Source organism: Buteo buteo, chromosome 15 (genome assembly GCF_964188355.1).
Source record: "Buteo buteo chromosome 15, bButBut1.hap1.1, whole genome shotgun sequence".
NCBI lineage: Eukaryota > Metazoa > Chordata > Aves > Accipitriformes > Accipitridae > Buteo > Buteo buteo.
The window spans coordinates 17,248,169-17,267,007 of record NC_134185.1 but is presented as its reverse complement, the minus strand read 5'-3'; the positions used below and the strand labels follow the sequence as shown (position 1 = coordinate 17,267,007).

Sequence of the window (18,839 nt, the reverse complement as noted above, 5' to 3'; positions counted from 1 at the left end):
GGAGAGTGTGTTAAAACTGCCGATCCTCACAATCCACTGTCCCGAGGGACTCCGGGTGCTCCTTTCCGGTGCCCACCGGGGAGACCGGAGCGTCGCCTGGATCGCGATAGCTAAAAAATCCCACCTTACACCCCCCCCCCCAAATAAACAAAAATAAACCTCAACAGAGCGGAGCGGGCAGGTAGGCGCGGGGGGGGGGGGAGTGGGCGCCGCGCGGGGACGCGCGCGGGGGGTTCCCCCCCTCGCGCGCGTCCCCGCGCGGCGCCCACTTCCCCCGCCCCCCCCCCCGCGCGGCGCCGCCAGGTCAGAGGGCGGACGCGGAGAAAGAGGGGAGGGGGGGTGTGCCCGGGGAGCGGTGACGTCACTGTCCCCTCCGCCAGTGGGAAGCCGGGCGCGGTGCGGTGGCGGCCAATGGGAAGCGAGGTGGGTCCGTGAGTGGCATTAAGGGAGGTGCTCGGCCGGGGAGGCGGGGGGGTGGGGGGGCTGGGAGAGAAATGAAGTTGTGCTAAAAGGCTTTTAGCCATCAAGAAGTTATTAGGCATTTCTCAGCCGCAAATTAGGGATTCTTCATTAATACCAACCTCGCCCCCCCCCCACCCCCCCAACCTACCCCCCACCCCCCCGTTATGTGAGAGGGAGAGCCTGGGAGCCGATAAAGGGGATGGGGAGGCGGCAATGTCTGTCTGCCCGTCGGTGTGAGGAGCAGTGACAGGCGCAAACTTTTCCCCGTGCCATTAATGAACCAATTAAAGAGTTGGGCTCCTCACCCCGGGAGAGCTCTCTGCAGGCTGCCGGGCTCAGGGACTCAAGGTAGGTACAAGAAGAAGATCACAGCCCACCACAAGCTGCCAGCCTCAGCAAGGAGCCGCAGTGATGTGCGGGGCTAAGCTGTGGGTCGCTTCGCCCCCGGTGGAAAAAGAGGAAAAAAAAAAAAGAAAAAATAGTAATTTGTTGGGAAAATGTGATTTGGGGGGGGGGATTCCGGCTCGGGGCAGGGCTGGGCAGAGCGTGCCTCCCCTGGCTGGGGAGCGGCTGGGGCTGACACCCCACCACTCGGGGAATGAGGGGAGCACCCGAGACGAGGGGAAATTTAAAAAAAAAAAAAAAAAAAGCAGAAATACTCCGAGATCGGAGGCGCTTGCCCCTCCGGTGCGCGGGGAGGTCTGGCCGCCGCCGCCGCGGTGCCAGCCCGGGGGAGCGCGGAGGGGACGGCGCAGCCCCGCCAGCACCGAAACCAGCCGGTAACTCCTCCGCCTTTGCCGAGAGCCGGTTTCTGCCTTGGTTTCGTTCTGGCCATGCAGTGCACACCTGGGCTGGGGGTGCGAGGGCTGTGGGAGGAGAGTGCGGGGCCGGGTCCTCTACGGGCGCGCTAGATGGGAAAATACACTTTTTTTTTTTTTTTTTTTTTTTTTTTGTTCTTTCCCCTCTGGTGGGAGAAAATACTACACCCGCCGGAGGCTGGTTGTTGATTATTATTTCTCGCGGCTCCGCTGCGGCGTTGTGTACCGGCTTTCTCACCCCAGGACTGCTGTTGTCTTCACAGAGGCCCCCGGGAAGTCACCCAGCGCCCTGGGAGGCAGAGCACGGCCGGGCGTTTCGGGCCTCGGATTGACAGCGGATCACGGGAAGAAACGGGATTATTATGACCCTCTTCCGAGGAGCTATGCTGCCCGCCATGAGTAGGAAAAAAGCCCAGAAATACCTCAGTTGGTTGCCGTGTGGTGCCGCAAGCTTCTAGCTTTTTTATTTTATTTTTCCTGCAGTTGCTTGGAGTCTCTGAGCTGCATTGGATAAATGCCTTTCCCATCCGATTGACTCTGCTTTTCAGAGTTTGTTTTTTTTTGTTTTTTTTTTTTTTAAGAACACCTCTCTGGTCTTCAATACTTGTTTGCGTTTTACACAACTGAACGGTTTTTCAGAGTAATGGCCGCGCTCCGAATTACTGCCTGATGCTCCGGAGAGATGAATTGCAGCTGAAAGTTTCCCTTCCACCTTTGGATGAATCTCTGGAGTTTAAATTGTAGGAAGGAAGGGGGAAAAAACCACGATGAAAGAGAAGTCCAAAAATGCTGCCCGGACTAGGCGGGAGAAAGAAAACAGTGAATTTTATGAACTGGCGAAATTACTACCCCTGCCCTCCGCTATCACCTCTCAGCTGGACAAAGCATCCATAATCAGACTCACCACCAGCTATTTAAAAATGAGGGTGGTTTTTCCAGAAGGTAGGTGGGAATGCCTATTCGCCTCTATTTCCATTCCGATCCAGGTGTCGCTTGTCGCTTTTACTTAAAAAAAAAAAAAAAAAAAAGTAAATCGCATGGGGTGGTGTGCTCGGAGGCCGGGTGCTCTCCGCTGTCACTTTTCTCTGTCGTAAATACTTTCCCTTCAGTTTCTATGACAGGTTTGGTTGGGGACTTTACGGTGCTTTTGTCAACACTTGAAGGCACTGAGCTCTGCTGCGTGTTCTGCTAAAGCAAACACGGGTTTTCTTTTCCCCCAGTCTCCCAGTAAGATGTGCATCCCACGCCAAGCACGTGCGTGGCGAAAGAGGGGACGATTCACCCCTATTTATAGCCATTCTATGGGGGGAGTTAATATATGGGTAAATATTTACATAAGTCTATGCAAAGTCCTAAAGCCTTAGTTCAAGTATCGAGCAAAGGTGCGGTTTACAGGTACAGCACAGGCGTACAGGCGTGCTCACACACACACGCACAGCCTAAATAAATAAGCCAAGCACACCGAATCGCATCAGGAATGCGATGTGTCTCGCTCTGAGGATCATTAGGGCAGTTTGAAGGCGTTAATCGACCTAGGAAATTTTTAACGGGAGTTTTGTACTCTGACATACTCAATCCCCCTGCCCACCCAGCGCTGCTGCAAGCCCAGCGTCCGAGCCTGGGCCTGATTCTCCTCCACGGTCAGCCAACAGTAAACTTCACGTTGACTTCCACGGCAGCAGCAACAGTCCTGCCTGTCTAGCAAAAGCAGACTTAAGCATCCTAAAGTATGTCTTGCTTTTGTGTAGAATTAGGATTTAAAGCGACCGTCCTGGGGCTTCTAGATCGGCTGCGGAGGAAAACAAAGAGCATAGAAAGTTAAGAGGGTCGGAATAAAGTTCTCCTGTGTTCTCACTCTATTGCTTTTATAAGAAGCAGGAAACAAAATCAAAAATACTTCAGTAATCTTGTATTTGGATCAATCGAGATATCGTCTGCATGAAAGAAAAAGTATTGAGAGCTCTTTCCGACCTGTTAACAAAATTTGCTACATCTTTCTCTGAAAAGAGTGTGTTCATAAGAAATGGTATAATATAGGCATGTCCCTCTGTGTTTTCTGTCTCTATACCTCGAGTCGGTCGGTCGGTCTGGCTGTCTATTATGTTTTACAAATCAAGAGTGTGTATACGGCCGGTTTGTTTGTTTTGCTTTTTTTTTTTTTTAACCTGATTAAGTCTGTGAACTACTGGTCCTAATTCTACTTTTTGAAAGTAAACATGCACTCGGGCAGTCGTTTGGACTGGAGGAGGTACCCCCACACACCCCGGTTACGTATGAAAGCTTATACCTAGAGTCCACAGCAGTAATTTCCAATCCAGTGCATCTTGCAACAGTTTCTCTAAATAACTTTCCATATCTCCGGGTCACTTAGAACCAAAGAAGGGGATAAATGAAACCTTTCAAAAAATAATAATAATTAAAGCCTTCATCAAGCCACTTCCCTCTTCTATGTGATCTGCCACCTTGAAGATCATTATGCGGGACAGTCCTCTGTTTCAAAGGAGAGCGAGCTGTCCTTTATACTGTCAGCGCATACTTTATAAAAATGAAGCTATAGCAAACTCCGGTGCCCATGATGTTCCTAAAAGGATTATTAGCAATGATTTGTCAACCCCTGCGGTCTCAGTAGGCTACCTTTCTGCGTGATTTCGAGCAGGTCTCGTCAATTACTGGTGCCTATGTAGCGGGTTGTTTGATCAGAAGAAGCATATGGTGTTGCTTGTAGGCTGTGAGTAATCACGGGAAGAGAAGAATAGCTGATCCCCGTCCCTCGGTGGCAGCGCAGGATGTTTGAATGCCCTGGGGAACCGTGCGGCGAAGTGCGCCGGGGCCGGGGCCGCTGCCGGCCGCAGCAGATGCTAATTTGAGCGCGGAGACAGAGGGGGCGGCTGAGCGGGGGCTTCGCAGGCAGCACAGCCTCCGCGGCCTAATTAAAGGCAAACTGCGAATTAGAAAGGAAGGCAGCGAGCAGGCACGAAAGGGCTGGCCCCTCCGAGGCGCGCTGCCGCGGCAGGCCCGCGGCACCCACGCGGGACCGCCGCGCTCCCCACCCCCTCCCGCCCCCGAATCCGCGCATCCCCGCGCAGGGCCGCGGGACGGGACGAGACGGGGGGGACACACACGCACTGCGGGCTGGGCGCGAAGGCCGGAGAGCGGGGGCCGCGGCGTGGCGCCGGCCCCACGCGTGCTCCCTCTCCCTCCCACGCACTTCCGAGGAGGAGGGAGCGGGGAGCGCACCCCGGCCCCGCGGCGGAACGGCGGCTTTCCCTGCGCTGGCCGGTGCCGCGATTAATCAACCACGAGCGAGGGGGGAGGCGAGGAAGAGGGGGACGGCCCTGGTCTCCCGGTGCCCCCGGCCAGAGAAAGAAGTCATCGCTTCGCTGGGAAGGGAGGGCAGGTAGTGGCAGCCAGGGAAACGACGCACCCGAAGGAAAAGCCTTTCCGAAAGGAGGAGGCAGGGTAGGGATGCTGGATGGATTGAATGGGGGGTCCGTCTGCTCGTTTTTCCCTGGGGAGGAAAGCGGGACAGACCCGATGAGTCGGCCGGAGAGCTGGAGGTGGGCAGCCGGAGGCTCGGGACCACGGCACAGTGTCACGTCGTACAATTAAAGAGATCTTGGAGGAGTCGGCACAGAGAAGCGTTGTCTCTGTAAGAGCGAGCTGCCCTTCCAGTGTAACTCACACCCCCTCTCCCCGGTACAAGAGCGAATTTCCATCTGCCCGGAGAGTGCTTCCATAGGGGCTGGTTGTAAATAGTCACGTACAGAAAGATATACACTCTTCATCGCCGCGCACACGCGGGGCTGGGGACTGGGGCACAGGCGGAAAGAATCGGTATGCGTTTCTCTGCATATTTTTACGTCTGCAGGGTTCCTGTAGCGAGAGAAGGTGGGTAGATTTCGGGTTCATTTTGGAAACAAGAGAGTTTCCTGGGAGTAAAATGCCAGGAGAGTCACACGCGGAATAATCACGGTACCGTTCCCATCTCACTCCCAGAAATCTAAACGCAAATAGGTGACACCGAATAAACTTCATAAACCGAGCAGAGATTTTCCAGCGAGCTCCTTCTCATAATGGCTCTGTAATTCTCACAAGCTATTAAAACGCCTGGGTTGTTCTCTCTACCCCTGATTTCACTTTACTAGGTCTCCAGCAGATTAAAACTGTCAAGGGCGAAAAGTGTTCAGCGGCTTAGGTAGCTTGCACCGTTTCAGTGCTAAAACCCTCCTGTCTCAGGAGGAGAAAGACTATAAGACTTATAGTAGTTTTCGGTGATCAGACAGCTTTTGGAAAGGCTGAAGATCTGCTAAATAGCTAAGGACAGTAAGGAGGATTTTTTTTTTTTTTTAAGCAGAACTTCCTAATAAAATCACTCGTGAATTAACATTCATCTATTAAAAAAAATCCTAAAATTGCAATTTAACATTAAACCGTTAATAGCAAGCAACGTAGCCTCAAAAAATATCTGGAAGAATCTCCGGGATGTCGAAGGACTAAGAGTTTTCCTTCAAAAAAGATCCGGTCGCAATGACTAGAGGGGTAAGTCTTCACTGACCCTCGCCAGTACCCAAAAGTGAAGGGAGAAAACAAACAAACAAACAAACAAACTAAAATACCCAAGTGGCGCAATAAATAGATTTTTGTTTGTTTGTTTTTATTTGTTTTTTTTTTTTGTTTTGCTTTTTTAGTTAGGAATACTTTAAGGGTCCTATTCTCCTTCCGTGAACAGAGAGGGAAAAGGAAGGTTTGCAGTCTCTGTCCTAGCAGGGATGGATAGTTTCGGCGCGGAGAGGCGTTCGCTTTTCGAGACAAAAGCAGAGGCTCCGTTTACATAAACTTCGCCGAATCAGGATGGTTAACATTTCAATATTGAAACCCTTAACCTTGTTTTATTTTAAAGGGGGAAGAGATCAGCAGAAAAAAAAAAAAATCCCTTTCCCACGTGGATAGGTGATTTAATGCTGTTTTTCTTACTGCTAAGGGAAATGATTGAGCATTAGGTTTCAGTGTTTATTTTCTTACAGAAGTTTTTCTCATTTAAGCTGCAGTTTACTCTCCACGCTGCCTCTCTGTTTAATTCCAGTTTTGATGTGAACTTAAAATGTGAAGTGCAGAACTAAACTACTAGCATGATCGTTGAAAAAGCAGATTTATGTGTTAGAAAGAATGCTAAGTGAGATGAGTGGAAAAAATCATACTTTCTTGAGAAACATCCTCTCCCTTCTTAGCAACATATGACCGTTTTAATGTTGGAGGATATTTTCCAACTTGCATATAAATAGCGTGTGTTCGCAAGTGCATTGGTGCAAACTCTTCCTTCCCCAATTTCTTCGGAATAAGAGCTATTTGAATTTGCGTCTTCTGTAGAAGCGAATAAGTGGTTGGCGCTCGAAAATTTCCCTGATTATTCCCCCCCACGCTCCCTCCAATTTGGGCATGGTTCCGTTTGTTTGCATTTCAGAGCGCAATTCCGTTACCCCGTGTGTGCCAAAATGCTATTTCTTTCTAGAGTGAATCAGTCTCAGCATTATTTCCACTACCGTTTGCTTAACAGGGTTGTTTGTTTAGTCAACAGGACTTTTCCTCCCTCTTATTATTATTTTTATAAAGAAAGCGGGATGCTAACTTATCTCTGCTTCAAATGAACACATGTGATTTACCGAGATAATAAATCTTTACAAAACCTTGCTAATGGCCTCCGCAGGCAGTTGGAAATGAGCAGCATTTTTTTTTTTTTAAACTTAGCTTATTCCATTTCATCTGAACCCTCCGACGGCGACCCACTCCTTCACAGAAGCCTCATTTGGCCGAGATTTTGAGTTATCATTAACCACTGCCTGTTAAATTAACTGAGAAATCGGCCCTGTCGGGCGTTAGGCGATGGCAAAACGGAGCGCTGGCGGTGGACTATTTAATTAAACGGTTAATCGAATCAAGCTAATTCCTCGATACAACATCCAGTTGCCTTTTCGCTTGCCGGTGACTAGGGCGTACAGCTTCTGTCCCTGCGGCTCCTGCTGCTGTTATTTGTCATTTTCCCTGGGCAGCGAGGGAAAACGACCGCCTGGAAGACGGGGACCGAGCCGCCCTGCCTCCCTCGCCCCAAACAACCGTCCGTGCCCGGCTTCTCCCCGCAGCAGCTGCCGGGAGGGTTATAGGGCAGCAGCGGGGCCGGCGAGGGGCGAGAGGGAGGTAGGAAAGAAAGATGCTGCTTTACGAGCTGCGCACCGGGGCGAAACGCCCGTGCCCGCCGTAAAGCTTTACGAGCGGCTTCGCCGAGCAGGTTGCACGAAGCCGGCGTGCGGGGACGGGAGGGGAGAGGGGCCCGGGCCGCCCCTCTCCGCCGGCTCCCCCTCTCCCGCCCCAGCGCCGCGGGGGAGGCTGGCGGGGCCCGGCCGGCCTCGGTGCCGCGGGGAAGGGGCGAGCCCCGGGGCGGAGGTGGCCGGGGGTCCCGCATCCCTCGCCCCTCCGCGGGGTCAGCATCCCCAGCGGCGCGGGCGGCGGGCGAGCTGCCTCTCCTCCATCTTTAATAAGCAGAGGGCGGCTGTTGAAAGGGCAAAACAAACGCAGCGGAACAAAAGCGAGCGGAGACGTCCCCGGGCCGCGGCCCCCGGGAGGCGGCGGGGAGAGCCCGGCGGCGGGGCGGCGAGGGCCGCTGCCCGGAGGGGGAGTTCCAAGAAGCTCCTGGAAAAGCGAAACGCGCCGTGGAGCTCCTTGGACCCGCCTTAAGCCAGAGTCCCCGCTGCTGCCCCGGCGGGACGGAGCCCAGGGCGGCCGCCCAGCAGAGGGGCTGCCTCCGGGCGAGCCCCCTGCGCCTCTCCCCCTTCCCATCCTCAGCAACAGGAGAAAAACTCTGCCAGCGGGGCCCTCGCTGCGAGGCAGCATCCACGCGGCGTGCACGGCTTCCGTGGGCCTCGCACCCCTGCCCTCGCCCGTGGGCCTCGCCGGGCCACGCGAGGCGGGGCGGCCAGGCAGGGCGCGGGGGCCAAGTCCCCGGGGGGGGGTCCCCAGACGTTCTCCCACCCCCTCCCGGAGGTAGCTGCCCCTCAAAGCCTGCCCCCCCCCCCAAAGAAGCGGATCTGGAGCTCAGGCTGGGCTCTCCACTACGTGATTTTTGAACGAGGACGTCAAACCGCCCGTTCTGCCGTTGTTTTCGCTACCGTGAATCCGGATTGCGCTGAGATTTCATGACGGATAGTCCGTTGGGGAAATCGTAGTAACCGCTTTTAAAAGCCGGCAAATCAACACAAAGTAGATAAGGGCTCGCATCTTCTGGCCACCCCACCCCCACGGTCCACCCCCGCCCCCCTTCGCTATTGCCAGACAAAGGAGGGGGTCGAGGTGGGTTCTGCGCTGCAGATGCTCGCAGAGGGACAAGGAACCCGGAGATCAACCAGGGCCGAGGAGCTTCCCAGGCCTCCTGGAGTCTCACTTCCCCGCGCCCGCCTTCCTCCGTCTTTGCCTAGATCAAATTAGAAATGACTGAGGAATCTCTTCCCCCTTCCGTGGGACAGAGGAGCTTCTTGCGACAGTATCGCCACTGGGTAGGGACGATATCCACCCAACCCCTCCATTGGCTGCCGGCATCAAGGCTTGCATCAATCAAAAGATGAGGGGAAGGACAGGGCCAACGCAGCCGAGGGCTGCGGCGCTGGCCGTGAGCCTGGCTTGGGGGGCAGGCTGTCGGGGGGGGCCGGCTTGCCTAGTGCCGGGGGTGGGCACGGCTGGGGAGAAGGCATTTCACACGGCCTCGCCGGCGCAGCTATCCCATGAAACCGACGGAGGTGGTTTTTGGTATGGAAAGCGCAGTGGCTTTCCATTGGGAAATGCCGAGAGAAAGGATGAGTCAGCACGCTCGCCCCGCGCAGGATCCGCGCGGTCTCGGCGCACGCTGTTAGGTAACGAGGCTCTTGCTCTCAAACTAAGCAAGAGCCTGGCTAAAAAGCTTTTTTTTTTTCTTTCTCCCCTTTTTTCCCCTTCTGACAGCGGACGCTTTCTTGTGCCCCAAATTGTTTATCTTCTTAGAAAAAAAAAATATCCTCGAGTGGAGAAGATTGTTAGGTAGGAGCCTATAATCTACATTTTGTCAAGAGTATCAAATTCATTCCGAAAGAAAAGCTTGATCCATTTATTTTTGCTGCTTGAATAACACAGCTGGATGATGCCTTGAGCTTACTCTAGACGGTTGCTCATCATTCATTCGCCAAGAACTGGCCTAAATGGTGCCTGTGGGATTAGGTCAATTTTAGTGGATCTACTTCGCCTCATTTGGTTACTAATTGGTTTCTTGTTTTATAAATCGAAATCTCATTTTCAGGAAATTACAAAACCCATGCAGCCAGTCCATTGAGGTAATCCGTGGGTCGGGGGTATTTAAATGGAAATGGCTCTACGATGCATCAAGTATTAAGCAACAGTAAAACTTCGCCTCTATTTCCAAATGAAATGTGAGCTCGCTAGCTCCTTAGATCCATAATAGATTCATCCCTTCTAAGGCTACTTATGTAAATATGATAAACCAGACCTTGGTGGGGGAGGGGACGCATGGAAGAAAGCAAATTTTATCTGCTAAGGTTAATGTGGCATATCTTGGAAATCTTCCAAAACAGATTATGTTTTGCTTTGTCTTCGGCCACTTTAGCTGGGAAAATCCTTTGCCTAAAAACGATTTAGTTATCCTTCCCCTCACAAAGCTGCTTGTTTCTATTCCAAACCTATTATGCTACTGGCTCTCCAAATTACAAGAGAATCTTTAGATCTTGTTTCCAAGCGTAATCCTGAAGCAAAAGGGAGAGCTGATTTCCTTGTTTTGTTTTAAATAGACAATCAAAGGATTTGCAGAATTTTCTGCGGTAGGTCAAGTGCAAGAAATCACAGTTTGCCCCCTCGATAAAAGGAAATTGGATGTTAAAGCGAATAGACAGGAAAAAAAGGGGAGGGATATTAATGGAGAGGTTTTCTGGTATAATCTTTAAAAACAGTATTTAAGGGACATCAGGAGAGCCCGTCGATTTGGGAGAGGCTGGGCTTGGCGGTGAATAGAAATAGTCTCCGACTTGAAAGTGCTGAAACATCTGGAAAGTACAAAGAACCTCTCGTGATAGGATTTCGAAAAGACGGTACAGGTAGACAAGTGAAAACGTTTAATTATAAACCATTAACAGACACAACCCAGCAACGCGGGGTTTCCACCTGAAACACAGCGAGGAGTTCAGGGCCCCGTGAAGAACCGCCTTCCCGGGGGGAGGTTAACCTGTAATGCCCATGAGCTGTTCATTAACCCGCTGGGGTCGGGTTATTTTCCCTTTTAGAAGAAGAATAATTAGAGCCGTAAACTTCGATTAATAAGCAACTTAAATCATAGGCGGGGAGCGCGGATTTAGTCCCGAATCCAGAAACCTGTCATTCACATTTCCCTGCGGGTGGGGGGACGCCGCAAGGAGCCGCTTTGGCCACCCCTGCTCTAACAGGCCGTCCTGGCTCCCCAGCAGAGAAACCTCTGAGGGGCTCGGGAAAAACAAATATACAGCGGGGTTTTTTTTCCTCTTTCCCTGGAAGCTGTGCAAGATTTGCCAGCTCCTTGCTGATTTCGGGGAGGGGGCGAAGGTGACCCTCCGTCCTGGCGGCTGGCTCCCGGGGCGGGGGGGGACACACACAGAGGACGACAGAGGTGCCTGCGGAGCCCCCGGTGCATCCCCCGCGGGTCTACCCGTCCCGGAGGGCGCAGGGAGGAGTGAAGCCCAGGGACTTAGGAAAAAGTCACCGGCTCCCCGCTAATTGGCGTGGAGGAATTAATGGGAAGGAGCCTGTTTCTGGCTGGCACACTGGTACACGCTGGGGGCTGCGGGATGGGGGTCAGGCCAGAGAGATGCCCCTGCCTTTGTAGGGCTGTGAAGTTAAGGAGAAAGAGAGAAGTGTAGGAGCGGTGAAGAGACAAGTTGGCGTGAGGAGGTGGACGAGGAAGGGGGGAGCAGGCAGGGACAGGCGGGGACGAGAGGGGCTCGTCGCTCGCCGCTTCGGCGGTGGGGAGGGCGGGCGGGCGAGGGTCTCCGTGGGATGCCGCGTTCAAACAGCGCGGAGGAAATCGTTAGCTTTGTTTAGACCGGCAAACACCTAGGTGAAGCCGGTCAATAGCGAGGAATGCCCGCCGCTGCCTGCTGTCGCAACCTCGCCCGTTTCCTTCGAAATAGCCGGGAAACGGGGTCCTGCCTTCCCCGAGCCCGCCCTGCGGGAGGGAGACCTCGCCGCCTGGGCTCTCGCCTCCCCTGGGCCATCAGCACCCCAGCCATCAATCAGGATTTGTATTTTTTTCCTCCCTTTTACTTTATCTCAGTGTCTGTGCGTGTCAGGCTGAGCCTTATTTCACGGCATAAGCGTAAAAGGTTTTAACTGCCCCGTTTAAATTATTTCAGCAGCAACACTGTGAAAAGGCATCGCCCGTAAATAGTTTCACTCCCGTGGAATAATTTCCGTCTGGCTGTTGTTCCTCCTCACTTTGCATAGGAGAAAACAAGCGGCGCCTGAAGCGTTAGACGGGTCCGGAGGAATTCATTTCTGGAGGGAGCTCTTTGGGGGCAGATCATCCCTGCCTGCAGAGACCCATCCCGCCCGCCAGAGCAGCGGGGAGGAGGGATGGCGGGCAGGGAGGTGAATCCCGGAGCCCCGGCTTCGCGGGGCAGGAGGGAGGACGGTCCGTGCCGTCGGACAGTGACTTGCCTGGGCCGCCCCAAAGTGCCCTACCGCAGCCGTGAAACCGCGCTGGGCTTAGCGACAGGTAGTTTGCTTTTCGTGGGCTTGCGTGGGGATGGCTAAAAGGGAGAGCGTTTTAACACGGGGCTCGGGGAGAGCTGGATGAGTCGCATCTTGTCGCTCCTCTCTCCCTCCCCAAGTACGTAATTACAAACCTTCCAGGTGAGTGGACAGTGGCCCCGAAGAGAGAAAGAGGCAGGAGGTCACAAATCAAACTGGAAAGTGATCTCTGGCGAGCAGGGGGTCTAAGCCCATCCTTATCCCTCCCCGTCCGAAGCCTGCTGGCTAATTACCCGTCAGGTTGTGGCCGAGCTCTGCCTCCCGCGGGGGGAGGAACGCCCCGCAGGCAGCGCTCAGGAGCTGGCCTGCCCGAGAGGTTTCTCTTCCCCGGACACCGTCGTGCCACCTGAACCGCATCCTTCTCTCGACATCGAAGGCTTCCCCCAGCACACCTCTCTCTTTCTTTTTAAATAGCTCTCGGTGCCGTCCAGGAGCCCTGCGGAGGCGTCAGGAGAAAAGCGCTTTCCCTGAACCTCAGGGAGCCAGTTCCCAGTAGCCGAAGGCAGCACTAAAAAGCCCTTTTATCTGGCACGCTATCTCACTTAGGTCTTAGGAATGAACTTCACCGTTAACTCAAAATAGATATTTTGGTATTCTTCTCTCACGGGAGTTAGATCTTAAAAAAAAAAAATCCACAAAAGAGGCTTCTCTGCGGAACGAAATCATGTCTAGTTTTCCAAAGATCATATGTATACACGTTTTAGAGCGAATACAAGCAAAAAATCGAAAAAAATTTCCTCTCCAGCAGGCCAGCATGAGTCAACTTTTCATCTCCTCACCTTACTTTTTTTGTGTGTCTTAAATAAACAGGACTTGGAGAAGCCTGGGGCCACTCTAGCCGAACCAGCCCGCTGGATAATGTTGGACGGGAGCTGGGATCCCATCTTTTGCAGGTACTGGCCTGGAAACGACAGCCATATGGTATTAATGATTAAAGAAATCATTCCCTCTTCTGAGCTTTTAATTGCCACCTTGACTAATTTTTAACTGTTCACGTGTTTAATAAAAAGGGGGACGGGAGGGGAACAACTTCAGGAATACGAACCGTCGCGGCTGAATGTCGTGCATTTTAACGGGGCTGTGGTTTGGTCCCTCCGGGTCCTCTGCCCCAGCATCCTCCAACACAGGGTCCGCAGCGAGGGATTCACAGTGTATCCCAGTGATGGCTTTCCCCCAAGTTATTAACAAAGTGACAAGTCCCGTCCATGTGCTGAAGCTCAGGGTAGTGTAGAGACAAGGAGAGGCTCTAGAGATAGGTTGGGGGAAGCTCTCCTGGGCTCAGCAGGCACAGAAATGAGCATAGACACAAAACAGGTAGGACACATTTGAAAACTCACGGCTGCCTGAAATATTAAGGAGTATTAGCTGTTACTGTCACCATGCATTTTTGGTGGGGTTGTGTGGCCTTTTGGGAGCCTATTCTGCTCTCGGCACACCCAGAAGTCCCATCTTTGTCTGCTGAAATGTGCCTGATAAATTCTCTTGTCCCTTATTTACACTACTGGGAGTTTTAGAGCCTCCTTGCTCACTTAAAGTCTCCTTAGCAAATATCCAAGCGTTAAACCCCAGTGACATTTGAAACGGGATAGAAATGTTCAGGATTTGTGGGACCGACATATTAATCACCAGGACCTCTTCTCAGGTACTTCCCAGGCACTTTGCATTACTTTTGAGCTCGGCCCCTCTGAGAAGTGGGTTGTGTCTCAGGTGTCCAGGAGAATTAGAGGGATTCTTGTCCAGGACTTGCCCATTTCCTTCCATCCTTTTGAATAATCACAGCCTGGACAGGGATGCCTGTTTGCTAAAATAATCCGAGGGACAGGTACTTCATGAAATCTGTCTTCATGGGTGGCTCTATCCGCCTACCTATTGATATATTTATACTTCCCACCCCTCAACCCTTTTCTGCAGACGTTGGATGGTTTCATATTTGTCGTGGCTCCGGATGGCAAGATCATGTACATCTCGGAGACCGCCTCGGTGCACCTGGGCTTGTCGCAGGTACGCTGGGGGGGCCGCTAGCCCCCGTGCCTGCCCGCCCCGGCCCCCGGCTGACAGGGGAGCTGCGTGCGGGGAGGGGGAGCGGTGCCAGGGATGAAGCCCTTCCTCCCCCCCCTCCTCCTCCTCCTCCTCTCTCACAGGTAGAGCTGACCGGCAATAGCATTTACGAGTACATCCACCCCGCCGACCACGACGAGATGACGGCGGTGCTCACGGCCCACCAGCCCTACCACTCGCACTTTGTGCAGGGTAAAGTACACGGCCCTCCGCCCCCCCCCCCCCCCTTGGCCTGCGCGGCCGCGGAGGGCACCGCGCAGGGGCCGCGGAGCCCCCCGGCTCACCCTACCTCTACCTTTCCTCCCTCCCAGAGTACGAGATCGAGAGGTCCTTTTTCCTGAGGATGAAGTGCGTCCTGGCCAAGCGGAACGCCGGCCTGACCTGCGGGGGCTACAAGGTGCGTGCCCATGGCCAGGACCCCCCCGGCCCAGCCCTCCCGCGCCCCTGCTCCGGCAGCGCCGAGCACGCAGGGAGGGCGGTGAAAACGGGGACAGGAGTGGGGACGAGCCCTCTGCCCGCGGGGGCTATCCCAGCTCGGGGCTCTTTCATGTGGTTCAGAGCCAGGATTTCTCTCGGAGTTTCAGGTTAAAGAGCTCAAACCACAAAACCAAGCAACCGAGCTCCCCGTGGTTTTTTTTGTTTTGTTTTATTTTTGCTTTTTAAAGTGAACCTCGCGCAACCACTGACGTTCCCGAGGTGTCTGTGGAAGCTGTCAGGTGACACAATGAGAGCCCTGGGTTAATTTATTCCTTTATTGGGTAACTCGGCAGCTTCAGGGGCAGCTCTCCAAGCCAAGGGTCTTGCCCGGGTGTTTCACACGGTTCTGCTCAGGGCTCCTCGGTGGGGACAGCCCCTGCTCTCCGACCTCGCTGCTTTTGTGTCAGCTGCACAACGCCGAAGAGCGGTGGGTACCTATAACCCAAGGAGATGCTGTGCCACGACGTGCCGTAGAACAAGAACGTCTGTTGAACTTACCCCGGGAAGAAACACTCTAATAATAGAGAAGTAAGGGTGCAAGTACATAGCACTCATCTGCAAGGATACGTTTAGGAGACATACCCAAATCTACGTCCAGAGATGCTTTCTGGCTACGGATCGCTCTATCTGTATAATAGACACAGCTTACACATGTGACATACGCACACATGTAAACTCTTTCTCTCACACGCATACACTCTTCATTACAAAGTTGTAACTGGCTTGGCACTTCCGCGTCTTTCCTTTTCAGAAGAATAATAAAAGCGTAGTTAGGAGGTGGTCCAAAAACCACTTAAGTCAGTGGAAAAAAGAATCTCGTTGACTTTAACGGGCCTCAGATCAGTGCTGAACTCTCGTATGGAAAAAAACCCAACACAAACAGAAAAGCAGAAAACCGGCAGACGGTGCCGCTCTGCCGGAGCGGTGGCCCGGGGCAGCCGCTCCCGGGCACACAGCGGCCGCATCGGCACCGGCCGGGGCGGGCGGGTCTGTCCGGGTCCCCTCCGGGGGAGGGACCCCTGCCACAGCACCCACCCACCCCCGCTAGGCAGCCCCCGAGCTTCCCTGTGTCTCCGGCAGGTCATTCACTGCAGCGGGTACCTGAAGATCCGCCAGTACAGCCTGGACATGTCCCCCTTCGACGGCTGCTACCAAAACGTTGGCTTGGTCGCCGTGGGCCACTCGCTGCCGCCCAGCGCCGTGACGGAGATCAAGCTCCACAGCAATATGTTCATGTTTCGGGCCAGCCTAGACATGAAGCTCATATTCTTAGATTCCAGGTAGAGCCGGGGTTATTTCCGAATCTATTCCTCTAGCCCACCCCTTCTTCTCCCCAGGCCTCCTCTCCTGTCCTCTCACCCACTGATATTTGCTGCTTGTGTCTCTTGCAGGGTAGCTGAGCTAACAGGTTACGAGCCCCAGGACTTGATAGAGAAGACCCTTTACCACCACGTCCATGGCTGTGACACCTTCCACCTGCGATGCGCGCATCACTTGTGTAAGGAGATGATGTTCTTCTTGTAGAGACTCTGCCCCTCGCCCCCCGCCTTCTCCCTCTGCAGATGGACTTTGAGTTTGCTAGGGTTGACCTCTAGGTCGGAACGGGCAAAGCCAGCTCACTGGAGGGGAGAATAAGCAAAATCTGCAGCAGGTTTTAATGAAACAAGTCGTTAGAGACTTGAACTCCGAGCTGGAGGCAGGAGGGAGATGGAGGGGATCGACAATGAAAGGCTGGGTTGCCCTCACCGGCTCCCGCTTGCAGGACAAGAACTGCCCTGCACAAACTTCAGGCGCTCAGTTTCCTTCAAATTTTGGTTAGGAAAGACCCTTTTTTCTTGCTCCAAAAAGCCACGCCAGTGAAATTCAAATACTTTTGTTCCACCAAGTCTCACAAATCTTGTCTGTGTATCTAATTTTGACTGCAGTAGTGAGCCCGATTCGGAGAGCTGTTCTTTATTCTATTTTGATATCATGGTGACATTAATACGTGGATAGATGAATAAAAAGGATATTAATTTCCGGTAAATTTCCTTACAGAGAGTGTAAAGAGAAGAGACAAAACCCGAAGCCAGATTTATAGAATTAAATCTCGATGAGGATACGGCGGGGTGGGGGGATTCTACCCCCCCCCCCGATGTCCTCTACCCTGCCCCACCAACCTCCCCGAACAGGCTTTGCTAACGAGTGGGAGATGTCACCTCTGGTCTGGGGACACCCGGGGGTCTCTGCCACCCTTGCCCACGGGAGTTTCGGTCCACGCCCCTTCCCCATGGGATGCTAAAGGGTTCCCAGCCCCTCTCCTCGCCCACGGGGGTCTGGGGGGTGGTGGTGGTGGCGCACCCCCTTCCCAGGGCCGATCAAAAGGGAGGGCGGGAGCCGCGCTAAGGCTTCTCCCCGCTTTGTCCCCGCAGTGCTGGTGAAAGGGCAAGTGACCACCAAGTACTACCGCTTCCTGGCCAAGCACGGCGGCTGGGTGTGGGTGCAGAGCTACGCCACCATCGTGCACAACAGCCGCTCCTCCCGCCCGCACTGCATCGTCAGCGTCAACTACGTCCTCACGTAAGTCAGCCTGGGGGTCGCTCTACGTTGCGCGGGGCCGAGCCGAGCCGAGCGGGGCCGAGCAGGGCCGAGCCGAGCCGAGCCGAGCGGGACCCAGCGCCCGGCGGCGGGCACCTGCCTGCGCGCCCCACGCAGGGCAGCGCTGCGGACCGGGCCCGGCGGGCGCCCCCGCCGCCCTCCTCTCCCCCCTTCCCCGATCCCCCTCGCTGCCGCACTGACCAGGGCAGGCTCGCCAGGTCTGCTAGGAAACACACTGAACACTTTCATCTAGATGAAGGGTTTCCCGTCTGCCTGCTTCTTTCTCTTTCGAGAGGGGAAAAGATTTAGAGGTTTGTCACCCACATATTTTGCTGCTCACCCCCCCCCTTTTTTTTTTTTACAGTTTAAATGCACCCAGCATTAAATAAAATTTAATGCAGCGTAAAAAAAAGGTTTCCACGTACGGAGTTATTTATACTCAACAAACAGGACATCTGTTTTTCTTTTCAAAAATCTGGGGTTTGAAGTTCTTAATTTCATCCAGAGTCTCTATCAAAGCTCCGAGATTTCTTTTTTGTTCTTGGAGAGCGATCTTTACAGTGAACCACAAAGAAAGTTGGTGACCAGAAGGGTCAGTTAAACTTAAAAAAAATTAAAATAGAATAGAATTAAAAATCAGAGGGACTGCTGAGATACCGTATATCTCAACGCATCTCCTTGTATTCGAGTATTGCTAGGCTGTGCTCTAGCTGTGCTGCTTAAACTGAAACACAGAGGCCCAGCGAGGGAGGGGAAGCTCGTTCCGACGATTCTGAAGTGTTTATCACGGTGATGGTTAGCATCTCCTCCGGACACGGCAGTAGCTGCTGGCGGCAGCACTGATGCTTCATTAGCATCACAGGGCCGGTCAGGTCGGCGGTACCTCGTTGATCCTAGGGGCCGAATATTCCTCTGTTCCGCTGCTCATTTTTTTTTTTATTCTGGAGGCAAATGTAGGAGTTGGAAACGCCCGAGAGGCACAACCCTCCCCACTCCTAAAACTGCGGCGATGGCAGCATCACGACCTTGCCGTTGTGGGTTTCGTGCATGAGCAGGTGGCGAGCGGTTTGGTAGCCGAGTTTAAGACGTTCTTCCCAAAATGCAGTGGCTCGGCACGGCTCTCGGTCCTGTGTGCAGGCGCGGCTGGGGCGGGGGGGTGGGGAGCGGAGAAGGGGCTGGGGATCCCGGCGCCTGCATTGCGAGGACGTAATCGCTTTGGTACGGAAGGTGATAACGGGCATCGTGCTGTTAGCTGGGCCGGCAGGGGTTATTGCGCCTGCATGAAAAAGCATACGTTGGGGTCGGCACTCTGGTGGAGGGAGTAAACTGCGAGTCGCCTTTAAAGAAAATCCCTTTCATTCGCTTTAAAAAGGGACGCGGGGCGCGGCGGGGTAGTGCTCTGGCGTTCACCCAGCAAGGATGTGGAGCAGCAGAGGCATCATCACCTCTGTTCTAGCTGTTCCGTACATTTGTATGTCCATTTCCCCTTTACCAGCCCCTCTCTGTATTTTTCGCGTTTATGCTTCTCAGTTAATTCCAAACACTTGCCTCAGGTGAACGGGTAACTGCAAAGACAGAAGTCAGTGTATCGTAACGCTAAGAAAACAAGGCACCCAAAGGCAGCTAGCATGCTAGAGT

At 53.6% G+C, this 18,839-nt stretch overlaps 1 protein-coding gene across 1 annotated transcript in view; it reads left to right on the top strand.

Moving 5' to 3' along the window:
* Positions 1-658: 658 nt before the first annotated feature.
* SIM1 (SIM bHLH transcription factor 1) overlaps positions 659-18,839 on the top strand; it is a 49,327-nt gene continuing 31,146 nt past the window's right edge. Inside the window, exons 1-8 of the mRNA XM_075046377.1 lie at positions 659-2,222; positions 12,900-12,982; positions 14,001-14,090; positions 14,231-14,339; positions 14,459-14,544; positions 15,705-15,904; positions 16,016-16,122; positions 17,036-17,183. Of these exons, the coding sequence (XP_074902478.1) occupies positions 2,048-2,222; positions 12,900-12,982; positions 14,001-14,090; positions 14,231-14,339; positions 14,459-14,544; positions 15,705-15,904; positions 16,016-16,122; positions 17,036-17,183 (998 nt within the window). The 5' untranslated portion in view covers positions 659-2,047. The remainder of the gene's footprint in view (positions 2,223-12,899; positions 12,983-14,000; positions 14,091-14,230; positions 14,340-14,458; positions 14,545-15,704; positions 15,905-16,015; positions 16,123-17,035; positions 17,184-18,839) is intronic.